Here is a 25,568-nt window from a genome sequence, read left to right as displayed (position 1 = left end):
AGCTGTTCTACTTCTGATAGTAAATTTAAAAAGAATTTATTTTAATTTCATATAAAAATAGTATGTCTCATCAAATCTTTACGTACGCTATCGTATTAATTCGTTCCTTGTACGATGTACACACTCATCAATTTATATCTGAATATAATTACTCATAAAACATAGTATATCTTGAATGGTATAATTTTCATTAATATCATTATGAGTTTTGTTATTTAAAATTCTTTAAAAGAGAGTGATAATATACCAAAGAAACGTTGTATGCCTTCCTATTACCTCATGGATTTTCAAAAACTTTTACCAACAGAAACCTAGTTTCCGTTTGAAAACCGTTGCTTATTCACACCTTTTTTTCTCCTGCAGATGGAACATCCGATGGTGGTGCACGTGTACCACCCGTACCGCCAGCCCGATGGCGTCAACCACTGCCAGTCGGTCAATGGCCACTGCTCTCATCTCTGCCTGCCAGCGCCCAGGATTAACGAGCGGAGTCCTCGCATATCCTGCGCCTGTCCCACGGGCCTCAAACTGATGGCCGACGGCCTCATGTGCGTCGAAGATCGTAAGTAGATTTGACCGTGTTCTTTGGGAATTTCGCGGGAGGGGGGATTTCGTAATTGCATTCGAACTGGCCGCCCCGATGGCCGCGTTTTGCGGTTCTGCTGGCCAACATTCAGCCGGCTGAAGCGTGCAGATACAGAAACGGTTTGCTGTTGCGGTTGCGGCATTTTAAGTGGCCCACTGCACTGCGCACTTCAATGAATTGCATTTACACCTTTTCGGATCTCATTATTTCTATTGAATTAACTTTTTGTTTGTAGTGCGAGTCCCAAGTGTGCGTCCTACCGCACCGATTCACAGGACGAACAGTTCAGCCACAGAACTACCTCAAGATGCGCACAGTGAAGCGCCGGGTATGCGACACTTTCTTACAAAAGGTGGTGGTTGTGTAGGGTTAAACTACATGTATAGAAAAAAATACAATCGAACTTTCCCTAAATGGTGTTGATTTTGTTCAAGTTCCCCTGTTTCATGCCTGCTTATGTCCTTGTAAACATCCTATATCTTGTATCACCTGCTTTCATCGAACTTGTAATTTCGTTCGTCATTTTTTGCGACAATTTCTCGAGCAATATTTACGCACACACGTGCAGGCGGCCATCGTCATCATCATAAATCAACATCAATGATATCGACGTAATCACTCAAAATGCACACAACAACAAACACGAACTTTGGCCCAAATACTCATGCAAAGTGGGGAGCGTAAAACATAAATATCGGGTTCACACACAGTGCAAAAACCACAAAAGGGAAGCATTGGTGACATGTTTAATGGCAGCAGGACCACCCAGATTCCCCACGACTTATATCCAGCACTTATTCGGGGAGTCGGGAGTCCCGGACCCGGACCCGGACCCGGACCCGGGTGAATTCCTCCGTGCAATTTGCGAACTGCGAACTGCTCGCCAGAGCAGAGTGACATGGATTCGGATGCGAGCGGCGGAATGATGAACGACTGACAACCGCAACGGCAGCCAGGACATTTCACCAGCAGACGGCAGACGGCAGAAGGCAGAGTCGTCGTCGACAAATCGCCATGAAATTAAATTGTACATAAGCAACGCAACCAAAACACACACACACTCATTCGCACTCACACACACGCAGTGATATGGAGAGAGGATGGCAAATAGTTTAACCAGAAATTCGTCATCGCCATCGCTATCATCATCGCCCTCCCAGCAAATTGGCACTGTCAACACCTCGAGCTGTCGACGGTTGGTCGAAACGTTTGCAAAAGTGAATTACCCCCTGGCGGTTTATCCCTAAAAATATTCCCGACCACACAGACCATTTAGGCCCATTTTACCCTATTTTCGATGTGTGTGTGTGTATTTTGGTGTTGTGCCATTTTCATCCAACGTTTTGTTACAGCTATTGATTCAAATTAGAATTTTCGGTTGCCTCGTCTAAAAGCCGTATCATTATTTTTAATAAACCCACATTTAGCAGACACACTTTGATCAATGGGAATGCGAAATTGAGAAGCCCTCGAATGTTTAAAACGAGGCCCTTGCAGGATGAAAGATATTATATTTTGCTGTGGCAACCGAATTGCTGCCAGCATTTTCGAAGAATAAATAAGGCCAATAAAGGGTATTTGGTTCGGTTCCTTGGGCACCATAAAGACACTGGAATTTTTAACGAGAAGGCAAAGGGTCTGCTGCTCTTTTATTTCTATTGAATTTGTTTCATTATATTTGGATATGATTTATTGAATATTTTATCTGTTTTAAACAAAGGTAAATAGTAATGAAGTAAGTTCAGGAACAAAACTCGTTATGCCGGGCAATTAGAGAAGCAGATTAGCAAACCGCAGAAGATGCCGTATTAGAATGTAAGTCCCCCATTCTGTGAGATTTCTTTTTAAATCTCAGCTATTGCCAGTCGTTATCCTCTTTCGTTGTCCTGCCGGCTTAGAAGTGAAGAGTGGGCAAACTTCCGGTAGCTTTAATGCGTTGTCATGCCTACCGGGTGTAATCAAGTTTCCTGAGAGAGCTTAGCGCGGAACCCATACAATTGTACCTAATTATGCCAATTTAAAAAAGTCACAGTGGCGGACTTTGCAGACGAGGACTGGCAGACTATGAGTTGAAGGTCGAGTGTCCTCAACGAGAAGCTGCAACACATTTGTGGCAGCGGAGCGACGACAACGACGAGGGCTTAAGGAAAACGAGGGAGAGGGAAAAGTTGGCAGAACGGCGGGCGAGTAAATAACTATAAACTAGTTAGGGACCATTTCAATTAAGATGGCCCGGCCAGCCTGCCAATGACTGCGTCGCCCAGTCGGCCAGCATAACTGCAATTTCAATTAGCGGTTTGTGCCACTTTTTCTATGGCCATCTTGGCCCACTTCAAATTGCTTAATTAAGCGCAGGCAAAGTTTCGCAAATACCCCAGAGACACACAGCGAAATGGCGGGTCGAAATCCAGATGGACAGGCCCCCAGTAACCATAAACTTTGAGCCGTCGAAGTAACGACTGCGTTTTTAATAGCCAACCACATAAAAGGGGGCGTTGGGTGAGGAAAAAGCGGGGAAAATCCGGGGAAAATGGCGGGGCAAAAACAGGGTGAACAGCTGCTGCTGCTCCTTGCAGCATTTTATGACTTTCATTTGCCTGCACTTCGGTCAGTCCGGCAATTGTTATTGTCCGCCTCTAACTTTACTGCATATTGCCTCCGAAGTGAAGACAACAATGGAGGTCAAAAATGGAAGAAAAATGGCAGCGAAGCCGCCATTTTGTTTATTTGCATGCCACACCATTTTTGACTTTCTCCGTGCAGAACTTTGAAACTTTTCTCTCGGCTTGTCTAATCTGTTTACACATCCCGCCTCTCGGGAACCCCAAAAACAGGTGACGGAACATATTTTATGCGTTTTTATTTCATTTGGAAAGGAAATTTGTGGCACGGCAGCCATTTTGTCGTACTTTTTATGGCACTTCCGTTGGCCGGGAAGCGAGGGGTTTTCCGAGCACCTGCTATGCGTTATCCTGAGTTGGAGTTTCGAAATAAATACGAGAGCACATGTGCTGGATTATACAAATGGGCGATGCGATGAGGCATAACTCTCAATGTTTACATGTGTGTGTATGTGTGTGTTTGTGTGTGTAAAGCACGGAAATTGCATTTTGTATAGATTAGAAGTGCGCAATAATATATGACATTTATAGGCGAGCATAAATCCGACGGCAGGACGGCAAATGCAAATTCTGCGAAGCACATTTTTAGAGAAATAAATTAATCTTTTCAAATTGGTGTGTGTGCTTCGAGTTTCGTGTGCCTTTTTTTGGCAGTAAAAAAATTTATAAGCGACAGCTGCAGTCAATTTCCTGGCGCCTTTTGCCTCAGTAAAGATAAACAAGGACATACTTACCAATAAAAATGTTGCGGAATTAAGAGGCCAGGGCAACGTGCAACTTTTCGGATGTTTTCTCTGCCACTTGACTGTCTGTTAATGCCACCAAAATAAATTCGCAGCATCTTAACACGCCTACGCCGAATTTTGCCGGAATCGATGCCGCACAGCTGTTGCCGCTATAAACTTTTAATGATAATTCCCTGCCACGTGTTCTCATCCCAATCCGGAACACCTCCTTTTAGACACTTGTAGGGTAGAAATTAATAACAACAACAGAAGTGGGAGCGTTTTTATTTAGAGAGACTCGGGGACTTATATCGCGGATGGGATTTGAAGAAATTTAAGGACACGACGAAAGCGCGGGATATCCTTTGCCAGACGAACGCGCGCCTCCTGCGCTTAACTTTGTGCGCTTTTTTCTGCTGTTGAACAAATTCTAAACGGAAAAATACGAAAACGAATTATGATGACAGCGGAAAAATCCTACAACTTCCTGCCACGACAACAGCGAAAGGCGCCGAATAAAAGCGCACAGAGGCTGACAGAAAAACCAGGGAAGCCCCAAAAGCGGAAATATTCGCCACGGGATGTAGTCATCGTCGTCGGCGACTGCTCTTTTTTATCCCATTGCTCCCAAGCTCGCAGAAAGACAACATTTTAATTATATTTGGCCATAGGAATTATGAAATTATGGCTAAAGCCGAAGAGTTGGGGGAGGCATATTTTATTAATTTTGGGAGTGGGAGATTCCTTTGAAATTGGAACGCACAATCTTTGACCTTAATATATGTTTGAAATTTTATTATTAATTTTATAGTTGGTGGAAGTGTGTTTTCATGAATTTGCAAAAAGTGGTTTTTGTTTAAAGTAAATTGTATATGTCCTCATTTGATCATAAACTACGTAGCTATATTTATTTTCATTTAAATACGTTTGGGTAAAATAATTTGTTTTCCAAATTTGTTATTAATTTTTGGTTTCTTCTCTTTTTGAACAGTTGAAGAAACCACCGGCAACAATGGCACAGAAACATCAAACAAGACCGATGGTTCTAGCAAACAGGAAGAAAAGGATTACGGCCAAATAGCCCTAATTGTGATAGCCAGCTTATCGAGCGTCGCAATAGCAGCCTGCGTAAGTTCAACGAGAGATTGAAAACTAACAAACAATAAGTAAACATTAATGTTTCTGTTACAGCTGATCTTTGTTGCATATCGACGCTGCACGCGAGCTGTGAACTCGATGAACTTCGAGAACCCCGTCTACCACAAGACCACGGAGGATCACTTCAGTCTGGAGAAGAACGTGACGCCTCACATGTACGCCACCGCAATGGAGGAGGAGGTAAGCGGGTCGGCCCCTCCGATGGCCACGAATCCGAACGACTTTAGCTACATCAGATTCTAGGGTGTTAGGTGCTAAGTTAGTGTTGTAAATAGGTAACTAAGTGCTCGTATCATAGTTGTATCTAGGGCTAAGTAAGTTGATTCTAGTAAGACTAGCTGTAAGTAATGAAATTGTTGTGAACTTAGTGAATTTCATGTTTTGAATCCTTCCTAACCGAATCCGTTTCTCCAACTAATTCGTTTTGAATGCCGCGAGCCACTCGAAACCACGGTGCCAATTTAGACATTAAAAGCGGTAAGTTGTGGTTACACAATCCATATTAGGACTTTATTGGCATATTATATAACATAATTATTGTCTCGTGTGTACAATTTAATTATAATTCTATTGCTTTTTAATTTAATTTAATTTACCGTCGATTTGAGCATTGTGCCCCCTTTGAAATGCGTGCTCTTTGAATCGCAACCCGTGGGTCTCGCTAATTGCAGAGCTGCAAATGCAATCAAAATGTGCATATCAATTGGCCAATTAACTAAAAGGCCAATTAAATGGCGTCAGTGGAGCGTCAAAACGTTCCGTAACCCGACAGCTGTGCAACTAAAACACTTTGTCAGGACATTTTAGTGAAATATCTCAATTAAATTAGCCTTTTTGTGCCGTTACACATTTCACAGCTGCTTCGCTGCCAAATTTAATTAAAGCGTTTAATTAATACACAAAAAATAAGACAAATCCGAGCGGAAGCCGAAAACAATGTATAACAATAATAACACAAAATTAAACAAATTGGAATTAGAAGAGATTTACTGTTGGTCGCCACGGCCACCAACAAATAACTTTATAATTTTCATTTAACCAGGCGGTTTCGTTCAGTGCAAATTAAGGCCACAAGCTTAGCGGTTGCCCGTTTTCACCAAGGTTTAAAATTGAATACGCGCGTTTGAAAATCTCTTTTTTATTGGTAATTAGCGGTGGTTATGATTTGGTGTTGAAATTCCGCTAACTAAAGAGTTAGTTTCTCTAAAAAAACCGCAATTGTGCTTAAAGCCGCATTTATATATTATTTTTTATTCAAAACAAAAATTCAGATTATTTTATTTTAATTATAAATAAGTTTACGAAGTTAACTAGCCCTTTTTTTATATTTGTGTTACTATTTATGACTGATTTTGCTTAGGCTCAATCGGTATTTTATTTATTTGTATTTCCTCTAATTCCCAACTTTTGTACTAACCAAAAACTTTCTTTAAACCCTATTTAGACCGCCCATCCTCTGTTCGAACCGGGCACCGAATGTGTCTAAGGCACCGCCAAAGAACCACTAAATGCATATCCAGCAAATACTGGCCGGTGGGCACTGAACACCCGCTAAGCATCTCCTACTAGTAATTCCCTTTTGGACCAAGCCCCAAAAACTCATCTTTAAAAAGTAAAAGTTAAATGAAAGAAATGCTGAGAGAATGAACTTTCACTTAGCAGTAAGAAAAGAAGAATGCCAAAAAGAAAAAGAAAAGACAAGAGCAACATCAGCATTGGGGGAAATGAAAATACTCAACAAATTCAATTTGTTGCCTAGTTTAAAATTTAATTTAAATGTAACAACACTAAACATACACATACACATACACATATATACACACAGACACACATTATACTTACACCCACACGTCCATAAACTAATAACAACGCAAACTTTTCTAGGCGCAATGTTTTGACATCAACTAACGTCGCACCACAGACTCACACACACACCTCCCACCCATCCACACACACAGTCACATATAAGCGCACACACACAAGCCCAGAAGAACTCAGAGAAGGAACGAGCCGGGATTTAGAGCCAGAAGTCGAACTTTCCTTTCACGTCCATGAAATCAATTGTAAAAAGTTAAGACATTTCGTTAAAGTTTGGGTACCGAAAGAAACATTTTGTGAATTAAAAAACCGATAATGGCTAAACTAAACTGTTTATAGACCTAACAATTATTGTGACTAGCTATAATATATATTTTTTGTTATCGATAAAATATTAAAATCAGTTATTAACTTGAAGGTAAAGTTTGTAGCACCAAGTTGGATTACTTTTTAGCAAAATATTTGAACGAACCAGCTCTGTAAATACATAGAAAATACAACAAAACTTATAAAAAATGTTTAGATCAAATTTACAAGACAAAAACAAAAAATTTTTAGAGATTGAAATTTAATTGCACACTTACTTTGCTCCGCTTTTCGTTCTTGGGTATTCAAAACAATTTGCTGTGATCATTTTAAAAGCATTATCCTACATTAAATCATCTACTTTGTAGTACGTGTAATATTCTTCTCATTTATTTAGTGTATAAACAAGTTTCCACATATTTTAATTTATTTACAAGTTTTACACAACGACAACAACAAACCGTTTTATGTGTATTGGCAATTTTTGGTTCCTGTAAAATGTATGTTACTTTACGCATGAAAAGTATTCGCTTTGATGCTTTTTTGAAAACAAAATATAGATAACTGTAACTGGTATGTGTGAAAAGTTGAATAAACAAATTTATGATAGTAACAAAACAAATTAATAAAGAATATTGTAAATTAAAGTTCATTCAAAGAAATAAAATGGAATTTTAAAAGAAGAAAAAAGGTCTATAAACGAGTTTTGCCTTTTATGTTCTTTGGGTTGCTTGATACTATGATAATCCCATGTAGCTTTTGTAAAAGGATAGATATTTTGACACAATGAAATGTGAGTAAGTCAGCAAGAAAACCAATTTATGGACCTGCATTGTGCTCAGAAGATTACAAATCAACTGGTTACGATTATCAATCAACTGCATGCGATTAGTTCGTCTGAACTATCATTGCCATGATAATCGCATCGCACACAAGACATTTTTGATCCGACATGAAGCCCAAAGTCTTGAGGCCATTCGGCCTTACACATTTCGCCCTAATGCCTGAACTTAATAGCCTCAAGCCAACACAGTTTTGACTTTTGTTGGCCCGCAAACAAACAACTACACGAAGATGGACACGCAGCCATGAATTATTAAATGCTAATAGACAACTTCGGCAATTATCTCACATGAGGGGGCATCAATACGTAATGAGCTCCGTCCGGAGGCCATTCAAAGTAGAAGTTTGAGGGCACCTAGTGAACAGATTGAACAGTCATCGGGGGGATTTCTCAACTGGATAAGCATCGACAGGTTTTAATTTCGTCCCAAAACGCTTATCGAGCCCCCGACTTTTGTTTGGCTAATTTATGGTAAATAAGATTTTTATGCCTCTCGGGGTGTCTTTAATGTTATAATTTATGTTGCGCGCCTGGAAGCTGGCCGCATTATTTTTGTTTATTGCCTGGCGGACAGCCGGCTGTCAGCGAAATGTCGGTCGCATTGCGAGCGAATTTCAGCTTCCGCATCGATTTGAATCGATTATCCGGCACGACTCACGTTTGCCATGAAAATAAAATGTAAATAAAAGGCGACGGCGACACATTTGACACACGGCAACGATAACTTTTTCAATTTAGATATGATCCCGAAAGTATGTCGGAGAGGCTGCTCGGATAATCCCCCAGCCAATGCCAGGTGTTTAGAGCGGATGTGGGCGCTCCTTTCCATTAGCAATATGCGACCAAATGGCAAAACACTGTTCCACGGCGCCTCGCAGTTCCCTTCACCCCAGCAAAGTGAAATCTACGAGAAGGGGGATTCCCCCTTTTTGCACATAAAGGCGCAGGGAATAAGAGACTCGCCGTGTGTGTGTGTGTATGTGTGTGCGTGAGGATGGGGTGCCGTAGGATGGAAATCTGCAATTCAGCCGGAACATAGCACACATTTTGTCGTTTTGCCAGCCGCAGGCGGCCACCAAACAAAAACCCCCTCACACAAAGTCGTACACAGAAAAAAACTGTGCACACCCAAGTTTTTGTAGATAATTATTTATATATTTTGGTTTAAAAAAATGTAACAGGTCTAACAAGTTAAAAAAAATGGTTTTAAGCTTTCTAATTCGAGAGTTTTTTCTGTTCTATTCACAGTATTATTTAAAAATTTATCCTAAAGGAGCACACATTTATTTGTTGGACTTTAATTTTCAAAACACTGTTTCCGTGTGCTAGCGAAAAGCCAATGAGACTCAGCAGTTGGGCAAAAGAAATAGAACGAGGAAACGTGGCCAGCATTTTTTGTGGCTCGAAGGGATTGGGAAAGGGTAAGGCAAAAAGGGGAGAGGGGGAAAGGGGGTGGAATGCAACTGAGCGACAACTTTGTGCAACTTCTGATGCAGGAAACATGGCTGTCATTGGTCACGCCGCCACCACTGTACTTTGTTACCGATGCGCAGCCAACGATAACTTTGGTGAACAATATCTTTAGCTCTCGGCTTTTTGCCTGCCTCTTGGGCTTGTGCCTTTTGTCAAAGGGAGCCGAAAACGCAATTGCATTTCACGTTCGGATGAGATGTGAAATTGACGTCAAAAACGTTCTCTATTGTATAAAGCAAGTTGGCAAGTTCTTTTGGGGATGGTAACTAAGCCTTTAAACGAACCTTAAGCTTCAAAATTTGTTATTTGATCTTGTTATTTAGCCACGTTGTTATGAAGTTTAACATCATGGTTTCAATGTTTATGTAACCTACTTAAAACAATTAAATTTTTAAACAATTTACCACCTAGTTTCGGAATTCAAGGACCGACAACTAATGAGCTCAGCCACTGTGTTTTGCAGGGACTGTACCTGTCGCCATTGGGCTATCGAGAACGGCAACTGGGGGAACTTTAATTACGAGCCAACTCCACTGGCCACCCCAACGATTGCATTCCATACGAAAGGACCTCGCCATGTTTGCACATCCTTGCAGTTGTTGTTGTTTTGTTGACGACGTTGTCGTTGTTGTTATTACTGCTGGTTTATCCTGGGGCCAATTGCATGGCACATGCACACAAGGTTAGTAGGCAAGTTCACAAGCCAAATATGCTGTGCGTATGCCATGGAATGAGGGTGCTGCGAATTGGGTGGTGCAGTTAGTGGTGCACTGGGTGGCTTAGGGCGGACCTCCAGGAGGAGGAGCCACTGTAGCCACTGCGTCTTACACGCAGGAGGACGATGTCGGCTTGTCGGTCGAGTTGTTTGCACCACGTCCTGAATAATGGATACGTTTCGTGCCACATTGAATGCCCAGCAGTGAGTGACATTGGACGACTCGGAATGCCCGGGCTTTTTCGGGGGCATGTTTTTGGAATTGTTAATGTAATTACGCCTGAGATCCCTCTGTTTCCACCTTTTCGGGGGGCTAATCAAAGGCAGAGTCGATAAGCATGTGGGAGTTTAAAATGCAGCCCGGCAATTTGCCTAATTGCCGTGTGCGGCTAATCAAATGACGGATTCCCGGGCTCTCGAGTCTCGAGTCTCCCCAAACCCATGAAAATTACGGGCTAAAATAACTTTACAGACGGTCGTTGAGCGTGAGTAAAATTCATCAACTTCAAGTAGAAATAAGCCAAAAAAAAAAGGGGAACTGGAGACATCAGACAACTGGAGGCTGTAAGCCGCTTTTGTTTGCCATGATAAAATGGCTACAAAATGGCGGCAGCTGACTTAACATAGTAAGTTCGTGGGTGTGAGTGCATGTGGCACACACACACACCCACTCGAATCCCGAGTCCTTTGGCCTTGGCGCAAAACTGTCGTCTGTCTTCTGCTCTGCGTGTGTGGCTTAAATTTCACTTTTTTATGCGCCGCGCTGGAAAAGTTGTGCGATTTTCTTCCCTGACCTTGTCCCGGGTAAAATTACTTTCGCGCAAAGGTTGCCGCTCACTGCAGGGAACAAGAAAATTAATGCTGCATCACAATGTGCAAAAGTTATAATGGGAAAAACGAGATGATGTGTGGAAACGAGCCAACTTCAACCTTTTACTGTTCCACATAGATTCATTTATGATTTCCAGTGATTTGCTATAAAATCATAAATAGTTTTAAACGTAAGTATTTTTTCTTTCAACCTAAATAAATACTTAGAGTATTCAGTCTACTGTTCTCTACATTTTTATCTTAATTTATATTATCATTATTTTATGAAAAAGGTTCATGGAGGCGCCAGCTTAATTTCCAAGCTGGTTCGCATAATTTCTGGGCGACTTACGGCTTGTTTGCAAATTTTCAACTTGAAACGCCATCGCCAGATGTCGACTGTTCGAGTTCCAAACGCAACGTGCGGGATTTCTTTGGGTGTTTTTTTTCCATCACTTGAACGGCAAAGAGAAAGCGAAATGTTCATATTGCGGTTGGCAGCAGATTGCACTTTGTGTGCGTGTGTGTGTGTGTGTGTGTGTAAGCGAGTGTGGCCGCCATTTGCTTAACATGCTAACTAGTGTGCGTGACGCGATATGCAATGGCGTTGACAGAAATAGGAATCAGACCAAGTCCACAAAATGTGCATTAAATGAACTGAATGTATTTATTTTCTAATCAACTAATTTTATTTATATATACATTTAAAATATTATACAGTTTATTATAACTGACAGCATACATTTCATATTTGTCTATCCAATAATTTACAAAGTACATTAAACTTACAATTCGTATTTGAAAACTGTAATCAAATAAAGATTTAAATATAGAAAAAATCTCATCGAGCAAATTATAATTTAATTACGTGCTATAATGGATGTTACTGTCCATCGCTTTTGGCAAATAATGTCAAATATTTTTGTGCTGGTCAACCAATTAATGGCAAGCAAACAGATCTAAAAACTATTAGAGAGCTCAGGCAAATAGATGGCAAAACAATTCGCAAATCGTGGCGTTGCGTTCTGAAATTAATTAGATTTAATCGAATGCCAGTGGTCTGTCAACATTCGTTTAGCTAAGTTATTGAAGGACCTCCGTAGCAGATCCTCGGCCAATATTGTTGTAATACCTACTGAATATGATTGGGGTGTTTATGAATAAACTATTTTCTATAAAACATTTCAGCAAACTATAATTTTGTTACCAAATTCGTTAGCTATTTTCAGTCAATATTCCAACAAACTTTAACTTTTTTTTTATGAAGCACTAGTTTTTTGAAATAAAATGAATGCGTACAGGGTATCCCGCAGTTGTCGCAAGCCCACCTATTGTTATTTTAGCTCAGAGTGCGTGTGGCAGCCTTTGCAAACAGTGAAAGCAGGCCAAGTCCAGCTTGCGAATGACAGTCAGACAGAAAGGAAGACATGCGGGGAGGGGGTGGTGGTGAGGAGAGAACGGCAGGTGAATTGGCAGCCAGCACGTTTAATACCAAAATTGACATTAAATTGCTTGTGACCTGAATCGCAACCCAGCCACCCACTCGCAGAGTGCCCAGCCTGCAGGCTCTGTTATCGACTTTTACGACAATTCCAATAAAGAAACATTGCAGACGTCGTCCTGCTGCTCCTGTCCCGAGCTCCTCGCCCTGATCCTGATTTTGACAGGGCGCAGAGCGATGTCACCCGTAGTGAGAGGACGCTTACTCTGTACAGGACACAAAGTGAATTTGCTGCGAATTTATGAAGGATTTGCGGGGCCACAATGACCAGCAGATAATGAAGAACAACAAGGTCCCGGGATAAAATCCGACTTTGGTAATAGTAACAACGTGATTAAAGCACATTTAATGCAACAGATTTTCTCTGAAAATGTTTGATTAGCAAACCTGTTTGACAAAGAAATTAAAAGGTAGGTAAATCTAACAGATTTTCATAAAAGTGGAAAAACGGTGAGTAAAATATTTAGACTTTAAACTCTAGTTCTACTTTTCCCTAACAGTTTCATTAATGTTTGTAATAAATTTCTTGCAATCTAATAAGCTACTTTTTAAAATTAATTTCAAAATAGATTGTATATTCCAGCAACAAAGCGAAACACCTGAAAGGTGCCACAAAAAAAGGCACACACCCCATGCCAGTGTTATTTTATTATTACTTTTTCCTGGGTTACGTGCTGAGGAGTGGGACAAGCACAAGTTGTCAACAATCGGAGCAGCCACCCAGCCATCTGGGCCATCTGATCACCCCGGGAATATTGGCAGCCATTTTTCCCGAATGAAGTTGTTGATTATGTCGAATTCCGTTACACGTGGCCCTGCGAACACTCGTACATACTCTAAATAATATATATGTATGTACACAATGACATGGTGGCCGGGACTCTGGCAAGATGAGCCAGCGATTTTGTTTTGGCCCAGTCGGCATGAGTCTGGGATTTTCTCGATGACGCTGCTCACTTACGTGACGCAAATGTCTAACGTAATTGTCATAACGGCTGCACTGGGACCACGGGGCGTATGGCTATTTTAGCCCACTGAACTGCCAACGCTGAGAGTCAAATCCCGAGGCAGACATTGTTAAAGATCGACCAAGTGCCCCAGTAAGGGATAAGCGGAAAAACACACACACACCCACTCCCTTCGAATCGAAGTATGTGAAAAAAAAAAACAAAACACAGCGGGGCGGGAGTAAAACTAATTTAAAATGACCTTCGACATGTGGGGCAGTCGGCACAATAGTCCGGTCATGTTACAATGTAGAATATGTTTCCCTAGATGCGTCCGTGGGTGGGTGTTTTTTTTTTTGGCCACAACATGTTTAACTTTATTCCGCATAACGAGGGCGGAGAGAGAAGTTTTCCTAACCAATTTGGATACATTTGATATATAATTTAAAATGTAAATATAATTTAAAGAGTAAAAGTAAGTTTAGAGTATAAAGCACACTTCTATTATGTTTATTATTTGTTCTCAATCCAAAAAATACATTTTTTTGGGTCATGTCTGTCAACTGATATTTTTTCTGCACATTTGTATAGTTAAATTTGTTATCCTTTTTTAATTTTTAACAGCAGTTTCCACCCTCTCCTGCCAACCTGCCCACGCTCATTTATACGAGTATAGCCTACTTTTCGGGGAACACAGCAGGGACTGCACTGCAGCAATTCGCATTCATAGTCCAGTGCCTCCTTGAGAACCCCGCCCCGGGCTGAGACAAAAACAGAATCGCCTCCTGGCTTTAAGACTCATCCAGCTGCCTTTTAACATTTTTCCATTTTCCCCCTGCCCATCTTGCTTGTGTTTTTTGGGCGAGCGGAAAACACCGAGTGACCAAACGGGAGTCGCCCCACATTTTCCGCCCACCGTTTTTGCTTGTTCTATAATTTTTCCTGTTTTCGCCTTCCTTTGCGGTGCTTTTCTCGCTTTGCCTCGCCTTAGTTGTATTTTCCCTCCTTTCTGGTGGCTTGCTTTTGCTATTTTAGTTTTCTAACCAACAAAACAAATTGAATCACGTTCGCTTGGGAGAAACGTGAGTATTTTATTTTTTCCGTTAAACATTTTCATTTTTCTTACCCAAAAAAAGATGATGAATACACGGTGAAACGAAAATGTTAATACCCTATGGCAATGGCTTTAAACGAAAATCTAATAGGATTATTGGTATTTACGAAAGTACTTAAAATAGGCATCTAAGAAATTGGGATCTAATATTTCTGCTTAAGGCTATTACAATCGTTTATTGAAAATACTTGTAAGTATTTAGATTTGTTTCCGAATTGTTAGGTTTGTCTTTTAATTATTTCATATAATTTATAATAGTTATTATATATAACAATAACAAATTTCTTAGACACTTTTGGACAAACTGGCACTGGCCGTTTTAAGATTTGCTTTAAAGGGTATCAAAGAAAAACCATTTTGAATGGATTCGGAGTCTCCACTGGACTGAGACCGAGCGTTGCAAGACGTTTTCCCCGATAATGACGACGTTGAGACATCGCTATATGGCTTCTACAGTTGTTGCTCCGACTTGCCGTTGAGTGTTGGCTGCTGGAGCATACAAAACACAATCACTTTGTTGCTGTGGGTTTTGTTTTGTTTATTAAAAAGAGATTGGAGTGCAGAGAGATTCCCAGTCCTGTGATGACCGGAGATGCCGGCCACTGGTGGCCACTTGGGCCTACCGACCAAGGCAACCATTCATCATCATTCCAGGCTGATGATTTTATTTTGATTCCGGAACGCTGTGGGATTACCAGGCTAATGATTTTATTATAGTTTTTCATACGGCCCTCTTCGAAATTTTGATTGATGGTCCTTCCACTGCCACTGCCCAGATTCCAGATTCCGGTCTCATTGCCTTGGCATTTAAGCGGCTTTATTATATTAAAAGCGAATTAATGTTGTCGCCATGGCGATGCGAGGACCTCAAGTTGAAACAAAATTACGGCGTTTCTCATTCGCATCCAAGAGGTCCAAGAAATGTAATTTTCAATCACCAACAGCCAAGAGCTTTGCTGCTATTTTCGGGTTTGTTAAGTAAGATTTTATTTTTTTTTTTTTTTGGGTCTAGACGAACTTTTTAAAAGCTTTAGAGAATTTTTGAGCAATGCGAAAATGAGCAATTTAGGGGGCATTGTTAGTAATTAAGTCAAGTTTTAAACAGAGTAAACTTGGTGTAAGAATTAACATTTTTTTCCTCACAATTCGTCTTGCAACCCACTTTAAAATAATGTTTCATTTTCCATAAAAATTTTACAACCTTTTGGAAATGTTAAGTAGCCTTAGAAAGTCTCTTTCAACCATAAATTGTATATTTATTTGTCGTTTTATGTCCCAGCAACAAAATATGTAAATACCGAAATCCTTTGAACTCTTGCTTATCAATGTCCCTTTGTTAATTGGTGTGCGGTTTCTCCTGCCCCTTTTGGCCAACACCTATCCTCCTGCTGAAAGGGAGCCCGCATATTCGATGCTGATTCCTGGGCCTCCCAACCCACGACTTTAGGCATAAACTAGAGTGGCTCCCTCAGCGGAAAACCAGGCGGAACCGCCCAAAATTTCAGGACTCTTCCCAGGATACCCGCACGCCGTAATAATTACGCGTAACTTTCGACAAGTGTCGCCTGAAAATCGCCAAACGTCCTCGTCTCAAGTGCCGCTGTCCAGGCAAAGTTCTCCCCTATTTCAAAATGAAAGGGTGCGGGGGAATCCCCCAGCTGCTGCGGTTTAATCTTCTTTTAAGTTGTGCCCCACCCACGTCGCTAGAAAAAAGATGGCGACACCGTAAAGCAAAAGTTTGCCGCCACTTGTGGGTTTATAACTTAGAACAAAGCAAAATTGCAGGGCTGGTGGAAGGGAGCATAGCAAAGAAGGCGTGGCAGATTGGGAGGTCCTGGAACGAGGGCAGTCCTTTGCACAGCTTGAAAATAGTTGGAGTTTTGTGAAAAGTCATTGTTTCACTGCTCTGAAGAGCTGGCTTCACCCCTTCTGCCTTCTGCTCTCTAATTAGTCGTCATTGGCGTGTGATTTGTGGGCGGACTTTCGAGCGTTTTCGAAACTGGAGCAGCAAACGCAATTCCAAAACCTGAACTTCTCCCACCGCAAAAGCCAACTTGTAATTGTGTGCAGATTTTTGATTTACCTCAGAAACTGAATTTGATTTGTTTCCACTGGAGAAGAAATTTTCCCAACGATTTAAAAGCTTTAAACTATTAAATGTGGTTAAAACCGTCTTATACATTTATTTTTGAATGTAAGAGACTCCCTGAATGAACATCAAGTAAACTCATATAAAAATATTGAATAGTTGTATTGACCTTACTTTACAAATAAAAATCATTTTCGTAAGTTTATTCCTTTAAGTTTATCATAAATAAATAGCTTCAGTGTATAGCCCTCCTTTGCCGCAATAAATCTCGAACCACACCTGCTGGAGAAAACTACAGTGACCGGATTTATCGCTCATTAGTCGATCCAATTGCCAGTTCAGGTTCATTTTATACGGTTTGTTTTGGCCATGGCGTTATAGCTGGCCGCAAATGATTTAAAGCAAAATGAGCTGGCCGCAATTTATGCTGACCACATTAACCATTCTCGGCAGAGAGCAAAAGTCCGAGCAAGTATTTAATTAAATTAAGCACAAAGGAAAACACCAAAGTCCGAGAGCCAAGACCAAGCGACCAGATGAAGTTGGCTTCTGTTTTTATGGCCTGGCCTTTAAAGCAGTCGTAAATCATTTAAGAAAATGGAAGAGAGATATATAGAGATGGCCGCTAATGGCCGGCGGTTCTCCATTCTGCATTCTCCATTGTCCGAGCCGATCACGCCCGCCAACAACTCGAAGGGCATTAAAATAGACTAAAATGCTGCCTTTATGGCCACTTAATGTAAAACAGTTAATTAGCTCGACTCACCCACACATACATACGCCAAATGTTCGGGCTTAATGCAAAATGGCCGCCATCATTTTGTTTTTTCCAGCCATTTCCTTTCTGGTTTCTTCCGCTTTTCCTGCTGACGCTTGCCATCTTCACTAGGTAAAATTCACCAGGTAAAACGAGGGGGAGTCGATGGGCTGACTGCCGTGAAAGGCGGAAAATTACTTTTGATTAATGAAGCGCAATGAGGCGCGAGAAAAAAAAATCACATAAAAATTATAAAAAGCATTGTAATGACAAGAGCAACAACCGAATATCAAACTTAAATACTCTGTCAAGCTTAAATATAATAATGTCACTTAGCACATGACAAAATTTAAGAACTTAAACAATGTAAGAAACTAATTTAATACTCAATTACCCTGTAGAAGCTTCTTTTAATTTAGGTCTTATTAAAGTCTTGCGTAATAGCATTACCCACTGAGAGGGTATCACAAAAAGTTCTCAATCTCTTGCGCTGTCGCGAATTTTCCACATTTTCCGCCCTGCCTGGGCTTCCTGTTTATGGCAGACAGCTACTGAGTAGCCCTGAGTGCCATTCAGAAAATCGGAATAAAAAAGGAAAGCGGATGCTGGAAATTAACATGCAGAATGACGGTTGACATGCCACGGACATTATTGAGGCGAACACCTTCGCCTGCAGTCCATTATTAATGCCGATGCATTGTCTTGCAGCCCGTTGGGGAAAATTCCTGAAAAGTTTCATAGTCTCCTCTCTCCCTTAAAATAGCCATGAAGCCCAGGACGTGACTTAATAAGCAATCTAGAACGGGAAGCTGTTTTGTGCCTGCCTTGGCGAAAATACAACCTGACAGTCTTTCATAATTATTCGCTGCGGTGCGTCTTATTAACTAGGACGGCATGTCCATAATTGTGACCATTAAACAGATTCGGCTTGGCAACTTTTCGGGAAAATTCATTAGCCGGACGATAGGGTCAGGTCATGGTCGAGCCGCTGCCAAAGTTTATATTAAGTAATAAACGTTAACCGCGGCTTAATTTGCATATCCAAGACGGCCAACGAGCAACGTTCGCCCGGGTTAAGTGGAAGTGTAATTAAATTTAATCCAATTAAACGACTGACAAGTCCAGAGCAGCTTGCGGTCTGGCTTATTAATGGTGCCTTCATTAAATATTTTGCGTATCGTGAAAAACGATAATAAATTTAATATGGTCCAAGCTGCACAAATTTGTAGATTCAAATTTTCGCACCAACATGCAAGTTGAAAATTATGTTAGCTTTTTAAAACAAGCATTGCTTTCGTTTTTCTTTTGATTGACCATACTAATCATATTGTAAGAAACATTTCCCATTACCACTTTACCAAAATGGTGTTCTTGTTTTATTTCTTTATAATCATATTCTTTATAGCTTATGGAATTAGTGTTATCAATGATTCGCAAATGTAAAAATGTTCTGCAGAGCAGCTCTCTGTGGAAATGCCATGTATAAATTTGGTCTGAAGGACGAAGCAGTCATTTTTATTTAATAATGTGTAAGGTTCGTTTGGGTCTAAAAGATGAGGTTCCACCATCTCGATCATTTCGTCGTTTGCTTTCGAAAAATTGGGGTATTTCGACCAATAGGTGTGGTTCGACTGCAAAATTTCTTTGATTTGAATCCACTCCTGCTTATTCTGCAGACTTATTAGGCCAGCATTCATACTTTGACATTTATCGTGGGATTCTGTCCAGTTAAGTTGTTTTTTGTCTTCAACATAGTAGTATTTTGCACCAATTCTCTTAAAATTGTGTAGCCATCCAGTAGAATGGTCATGAAAACCAGTAACCCTTTGTAGTTCTGCGATTTGTTTATCCAAGGTGGAAAGCCTTTCTCTTAGGCCCCCATATTTCACAGAAAAGTTTGCAATCCAAATTAACATATTTTCCCTACGTTGCTCATTTACTTGTAGCGCTGATAACATCCACTTCTCACTCTTTATCCTTTCTGTTTCATTTTCCTCCCTATCTGATTCAACCTGTAATAGAAGATGGTTTTAATCGTTTAATCATTGGAGGTAGCCATAAGCTGTCTTACCACTTCATCTCCAAAACATATTTGCCAAATGATTCCCAATAACAAGACTATAAAGTAACGTCGCATGTTTTTTAATAACCACAACCAAAACTCTGGAATGAATTATGTGAACTAACACTTCTCGCTGTCTGCATTGAGTTTTTATAAGCCTTGTCTGCCAATGCCCTATCAGTTTTAACGCTAGAGTTTTGCGTCAACAAGATTAGTGCGTTTAGGGTTTTTATCACTGGAAAGGACATTGGCATTTATTGTGACCCATTTTCGAGTATATATAAACTTCAAGAAGATCAAGTAAAAGCATAGTGAACATAGCTCGATTACAATATGAAAAATATTATTTTTCTCCTCCTATTTGCAATTGTTTAGCAAAATTGCCAATGACCAATCAGTTTATACGCAATAGTCTTTTGCGTCAATTAGATTAGTGCGTCAAGAGTTTTTATCACTGGCAAGGACATTGGCATTTATTGTGACCCATTCCCGGGTCTATATAAACTCAAAGCGGATGAAGTAAAAGCATAGTGAACATAGCTCGATTACAATATGAAAAACATTCTTTTTCTCCTCTTATTTGCAATTGTTTTGCAAAATTGCTTTGCAGAAGAAGTCGTAAGTTGTTAGTTTTTATTAAAAAATAACATTACTTTAGTTTTACAAAATAATAACAGATTCAGCCACAACTGAAGGAGGAAAATGTAGAACAACTAGGAAAAACTGAACATCATTTCGATCAAGACAAGTTTTTAAAGAGGATCGCTAAAATGAATGCCCTTATGCCCTCTATGAGTGATGATGTAGGTAACTTTATTTCCACCTACCTCGTACTAGTGAAGCAGATTTTACCTATGAAAAGGCAAATAAGAAAACTGCAAAAATTTATGAAAGTAGGAGAAGATAAGCTTATTAAGTCAAGTGCCAATTTTGAGAAGATCGGTGAAAAGTATTACCATATCGAAAACAGGGAAAAGCTGAACTGGAACGACTCACTGGCCAAATGTAACAGCATGAACAGTAGCCTCATAAGCCTCCAAAACGACGGGGAGTGGACCGCAATTACTAAAAAGTTGAGGCCCTACAATAACTATTGGCTGGATATCAACAACCTTAAATCCGGAGGCGAATATGTTTCTGAGTCCACAGGGGAAAAAGCTCCATTCTTGAAATGGGCATATACGGAGCCAAATAAACTTTATGACGAACGATGTATCCATATGCGAAAACAATTTACAGTTTTTGACACCAACATTCATTTTATGAACGACGTAAGCTGCTCCACATTAACCTATTATATTTGCGAGAGGACTTCAACCCCAAATAAAAATAACAAATAATAAAATGTATTAAAATTTGTAAAAAACGAAACTTTAATAAACTATTTTTTTTTTCAAAACATTGGGATGTCGTTGATAATTGGAAGGACCTTACGATACCAATTCAAGCCAGCAAAAAAGTCAGTAACATCAAATACACTTGGCCCTCGCTTAACACGGACTCTTTTAGCACGAACTTGGTCTTACACGGTTACAAATTTGCTCCCACCCACTTTTAGCACGCTAAATACGTCGGTCTTACACGATTGCAAAATATGGAAAAGCCACCAAACAATCGAATATGAATGAGTTTTTGGATAAGGAGCCAACATAAAAGAAAACATTTCAAAACAAACTGGCTTAAACTATAAATGTCACCAAATGCATTTCAAATGTTATATAAATAGAAACATATGATCTCCTTACTTTTTAACATTTTTAAGTTTCTATCAAGTTTAACCTGCAAATTAATTACATATATACCTATCATAAAGCAACTTTTTTAATTTAATATGCATTTATTAAAGGCATATACATAAAACCTTTTTGTTAATTTTGAATCAATTTATGAAACTTTAATAAAAACAGAACGAATTTGAACAATACAAAATTTTTATTGCGTTTTTATTATTGTTTAAACACATTTCAAAAGGTATATTTTTGGTTATTTTCATTTTGTGGTTCAGGTTGTCTAGTAGTCGTCTCCGACCCCTCCAAATCCTTCTCTTTTTTAGTAGCCTTTAGTAATTCAGCGACTTGTAGCTCCATGATATCAAGCTCGTCAGAAATATAATCGTTTTTGGGAGTCAGTTCAGTCAGCTGTATTGCCAAATATGACCAGGCTCCTTCGGCTATCTCAAGCTTATTGTAGTTCATAATTCTTTGAAAATCTTCATCGACCTGCAGATCTTGAAGTGAAGGACGTTTTGTTTTACGGAAATGTTTAACTAATAAACTCACCTCCTCTTCTGCATAGCTTTCATGCAAAGCAATTGCAATTAAAAAAAATACAATTATGTGTCTCATACCTTCCTTCAAAAACAACTTATTAACACCAACAGACGATGTGAACTAATATTTATACTCTGCTGGTTGGCGGTTTTATATCGAACCATTTAAAATTGTCCTTTTTGCCCTTATTTGTTGATAAAAGCTTTGACGTTTTTCTTATCACCCGTTTCACATGCATACATTATGCAGCTTATTGGCAGGGCCGTAGCTAGCATGGGGCAGGTGGGGCGGTGCCCCAGGGCCCCCGAAGGGAAGGGGCCCCGCCGGGGCTTCCTTTTTTAGTTCTGAAAAAGCCTTACCATGCCTTTCGGACTTTCTGAATGGGCTTTAAATGGATCACAATAATCTAACAAAATAAAAAAATTCTAAATTTTTTACAGTTTTATTAGATAATGTACAAAACTACATGTTTTCGCTTTATTTCAACATACATATCTCAGTATCTCATTTGGTAAATACCATTAAAAACGCCGCTTTCTCGCTTTGCAAGCCGCAAATTCGTCGATCGCTTGGCTGAAATCGATCTTTCTTATGAATAAAATTTGACAAAAGACTCCCGTATAGGGGGCCCCAAATTTACTTGTTGCCCCAGGGCCCCCGAGGCTCTAGCTACGGCCCTGCTTATTGGTTTCTGATAATTTATAATCAAGACAATATATAATAACAATTGATGATTGGTTTTAAATATGACTAATATTTATTAAGGCTTCTTGCGTAAATGTGCTTGGTGTACTGTAATCAATTGAAGTTAAATTTTTGTATCCCCTACTTGTGTGCTTTTGAATTTAAACTTAAGCTACCGAAACGTTAACAACCGATAACTATCGTACTTTGGCCGATTGCTGATTGTGATATGGTCACCTTGATTCAAACATGGCGCGCTGATACAATATCATTGCAATTTCCCTTGTATTTAGCTGTTTTATTTTTTTAGGAAAACCTTTTACGAATTGAGCATAAAATCTTTCGCGAAAAGCTTTAAAAACTAATTTAAAACTGTAGGTGTTGGATAGATTAGTGTGGCCAGTTGACGGAGGCCCCATTTTCTGGTCACCCTTAAAAAGCGTTTCGGCATTCTAAGCGATTCACGAAACCGGTCCACTCTATTTATTACGCGAGTCGGTATTTACATTCGTAAAAATTTTAAAAATTCCCTTAAATGTTGTGGACTGGTTAAATTTAAATACAGAATCCTAAACAGAGTTTTGTAACCTACTGAGGGAAGACCAGAAACGAAAAGATTTCCAACCAATGGTGCGTATTTTGTACGGTGATAGCATGTGTCCAAGGGTCGTTGGACGAACCAAGGTTGCGGATTTTAAATTGGAACTGATTGTCGGTTTTTTGTGATTACAGAGCCCGAGAACGAGTCTAGACTTGAGAGAGGGATTGAACGTTTATTAACCCATGCTGCCCGCCATCATTTTCCGGCAGGTGCAGCGCCCACTGCATCATGGAGCCGCCACTTTGGAGCACGTTCTGGGAGTCGGTGGAAGTAGCTTTGTGAACTGCTTAAACCGCTATGCCGCCGCCACAGGATTCATCCGTATTTCCTTCCTGGACATCAAGCGCAGGAGGAACTATGAACTGGCCAGACTTCGGCTTTATGCCGACGAAAAGAAACAGTCCCTTCATCTGCGCACTCTGCAGGGACGGCATCTCCTGCAGGGCGTCATCGATAGGAAGAACTTCATTGTCGATGACATCCGAGAGGCGAAACACAAGGTCCAGGAGAGGGTTCGCGAGAAGATCGACGAGATCCGCGAGGAGCGCGAAAATATCATGACCATACCCAATATGCTGACCATCAGCCGCGCCTTCCTGTCCCCCTACATTGGATATGTGATCGTCCAGGGCGACTTTACGCTGGGCATGAGTCTGCTAGCTTTCGCCGGAGTTACCGATCTGGTAAGATACAACACCCATTCAAAGCGAATAATATTTTTTGATTGAGCAAAACCAACATTTATAATATATTTCATTTTGCCGATGGCTAAGTGCTAAGTGCTAAAAATAGTTTGTTTATCCTAGGCAAATACCTTTACTTGTATGCTAAAAAACATTTCTGAAATGCTTTGAATGTTTTTCGATGACACTCAAAGTTAATACTAGAGTAGTGTTAATATTGTGTGGGTTTTCTATACATCTCATTTTATAATAGAAATATGCTTATTTAACCTGTACCTCAGAAAGTAATATTTTCGTATCTCTTAAAACGTAGTTGGACGGACAGATCGCTCGCAGATGGCCCTCGCAGGCGAGCAAGTTTGGTTCCTTCCTGGACCCCATGGCCGACAAGCTGTTGATGGGTTCGCTGGTCATATCACTGTGCTACACAGATCTGCTGCCTATGTGGCTCGCCGGTATTGTAGTCTTCCGAGATGTGTTCCTGCTAGCAGCTGGATTTGTTATACGCTACATAAGTCTGCCCCCGCCGGTTAGTTAAAGATTTTGCTAGTGTTTAGATCATTTAATCACATTTATTACTCTTCCGTAGAAAACCTTTTCGCGGTACTTCGATGCCACACATGTGACTGCTCAACTAGAGCCAACGTTGCTTAGCAAGATTAACACTGGCGTGCAGTTGGCCACCATCGGCCTAAGTTTGGGAGCTCCCATTTGGAATTATTTGGGTGAGACATTTTTTCAACAAGCTTTATCAGGAGTAGAATAAACAAATCATAACTTTTCTTTCGCAGATCATCCCGCTTTGCAGGGCCTTTGGTATCTGACTGGCCTGACCACAGCTGCCACTGCTCTCAGCTACGTCATGAATCGACATAATACCTTTAAGATTATCCAGAAAAAGACGTAGAACCGGGCATTTCCGCAATATCTGAATACTTTAAGAGAGTATTGACTCCCTTAGTAATGATTAGTATGTATTGAGTTTTCTAAATGATTACCATCTAAAATTAAATAAATTTATTTTGTTAAAAAATATGGAGTGCTTAAACTTGGTAATTATTTATATCAATACTAAAAACAAATTTCTTATCAGTCTATGGTATCAATATAACTTAATAACCGTTTATACAGTGTTGCAAAGCACGTAATAAACTGATCTAAATAGCAACCGTCCGTCACATGGCAAGTGCTATTTAGAACGCTTTGTTCAACTAACACTGCCACACTATTTTACATATTTTATTCGATATTATTAAAGATGTTTCCTGGTTGTCCTTTTTTTAGTTTTACCGCCAAAAAAATATTTTTTCAATTATGAAGAATATTAGTGCATATATTATTTTACAAATGCAGCAATTTCAATAAAATTCGCTTACCACTATCGCTTACTATCGAATCTCATAATATCGATACTATCGCTAGGAATTACCCAGCACTATGCCACACTAATTCCCTTCTTTTCTTTTTGCCCGTTTCCGGTGAGTGGTGTGCTCCGCGTATGAAATTATTTATATTTTAGCCAAAATAACTTTTTATACCTGTCGGTAGACCTGTGAGTGGGATGCTTTATGGATTATATACCTTTCCAAATGAGATTATAGTTTTCGAAGCAATAAAACGAACCGCATCGACCCTTTAACGAAAAACCAATGTATTGATGGTGGCAGTTTCCGTATGATTACATATATGATAAATCCAAATAATATTTAGTGCTTACTTTCCGCATGTTCCCTGGGACTGTTTTATTTATTAGAATCTTTTAGCTTTAATTTTAATTGGCATAAAATCCTAGTCTACTGTCGCA

The 25,568-nt window shown here is 39.9% G+C and overlaps 2 protein-coding genes across 13 annotated transcripts in view; both read left to right on the top strand.

Annotated features, from left to right (window-relative positions):
- LOC108095768 (low-density lipoprotein receptor) overlaps positions 1-7,584 on the top strand; it is a 31,529-nt gene extending 23,945 nt beyond the window's left edge. For 6 of the 12 annotated variants that reach the window (XM_017197003.2, XM_017197002.2, XM_017197005.2 and 3 more), the window contains 5 exons: positions 364-562; positions 822-914; positions 4,924-5,060; positions 5,124-5,270; positions 6,535-7,584. In XM_017197003.2, coding sequence (XP_017052492.1) covers positions 364-562; positions 822-914; positions 4,924-5,060; positions 5,124-5,270; positions 6,535-6,576 — 618 coding nt within the window. In that variant the 3' untranslated portion in view covers positions 6,577-7,584. Of the gene's footprint in view, positions 1-363; positions 563-821; positions 915-4,923; positions 5,061-5,123; positions 5,568-6,534 lie in introns of all 12 variants that reach the window. The other 6 variants (XM_017197007.2, XM_017197010.2, XM_017197011.2 and 3 more) reach the window with 3 other exon arrangements.
- Positions 7,585-22,936: 15,352 nt separating this feature from the next.
- LOC108095659 (probable cardiolipin synthase (CMP-forming)) lies at positions 22,937-24,799 on the top strand. Its single transcript, XM_043209034.1, has 5 exons — positions 22,937-23,110; positions 23,213-23,764; positions 24,078-24,293; positions 24,354-24,489; positions 24,556-24,799. The coding sequence occupies exons 2-5, from the start codon at positions 23,264-23,266 to the stop codon at positions 24,669-24,671; spliced, it is 969 nt and encodes a 322-aa protein (XP_043064969.1). The 5' UTR covers positions 22,937-23,110; positions 23,213-23,263; the 3' UTR covers positions 24,672-24,799.
- The last annotated feature ends 769 nt before the right edge of the window (positions 24,800-25,568 follow it).

Source organism: Drosophila ficusphila, unplaced genomic scaffold, assembly GCF_018152265.1.
Source record: "Drosophila ficusphila isolate 14025-0441.05 unplaced genomic scaffold, ASM1815226v1 contig_791, whole genome shotgun sequence".
In the NCBI taxonomy this organism is placed as follows: domain Eukaryota; kingdom Metazoa; phylum Arthropoda; class Insecta; order Diptera; family Drosophilidae; genus Drosophila; species Drosophila ficusphila.
Note: the sequence above shows the minus strand (reverse complement) of the source record. Positions and strands in the feature narration are given on the sequence as shown.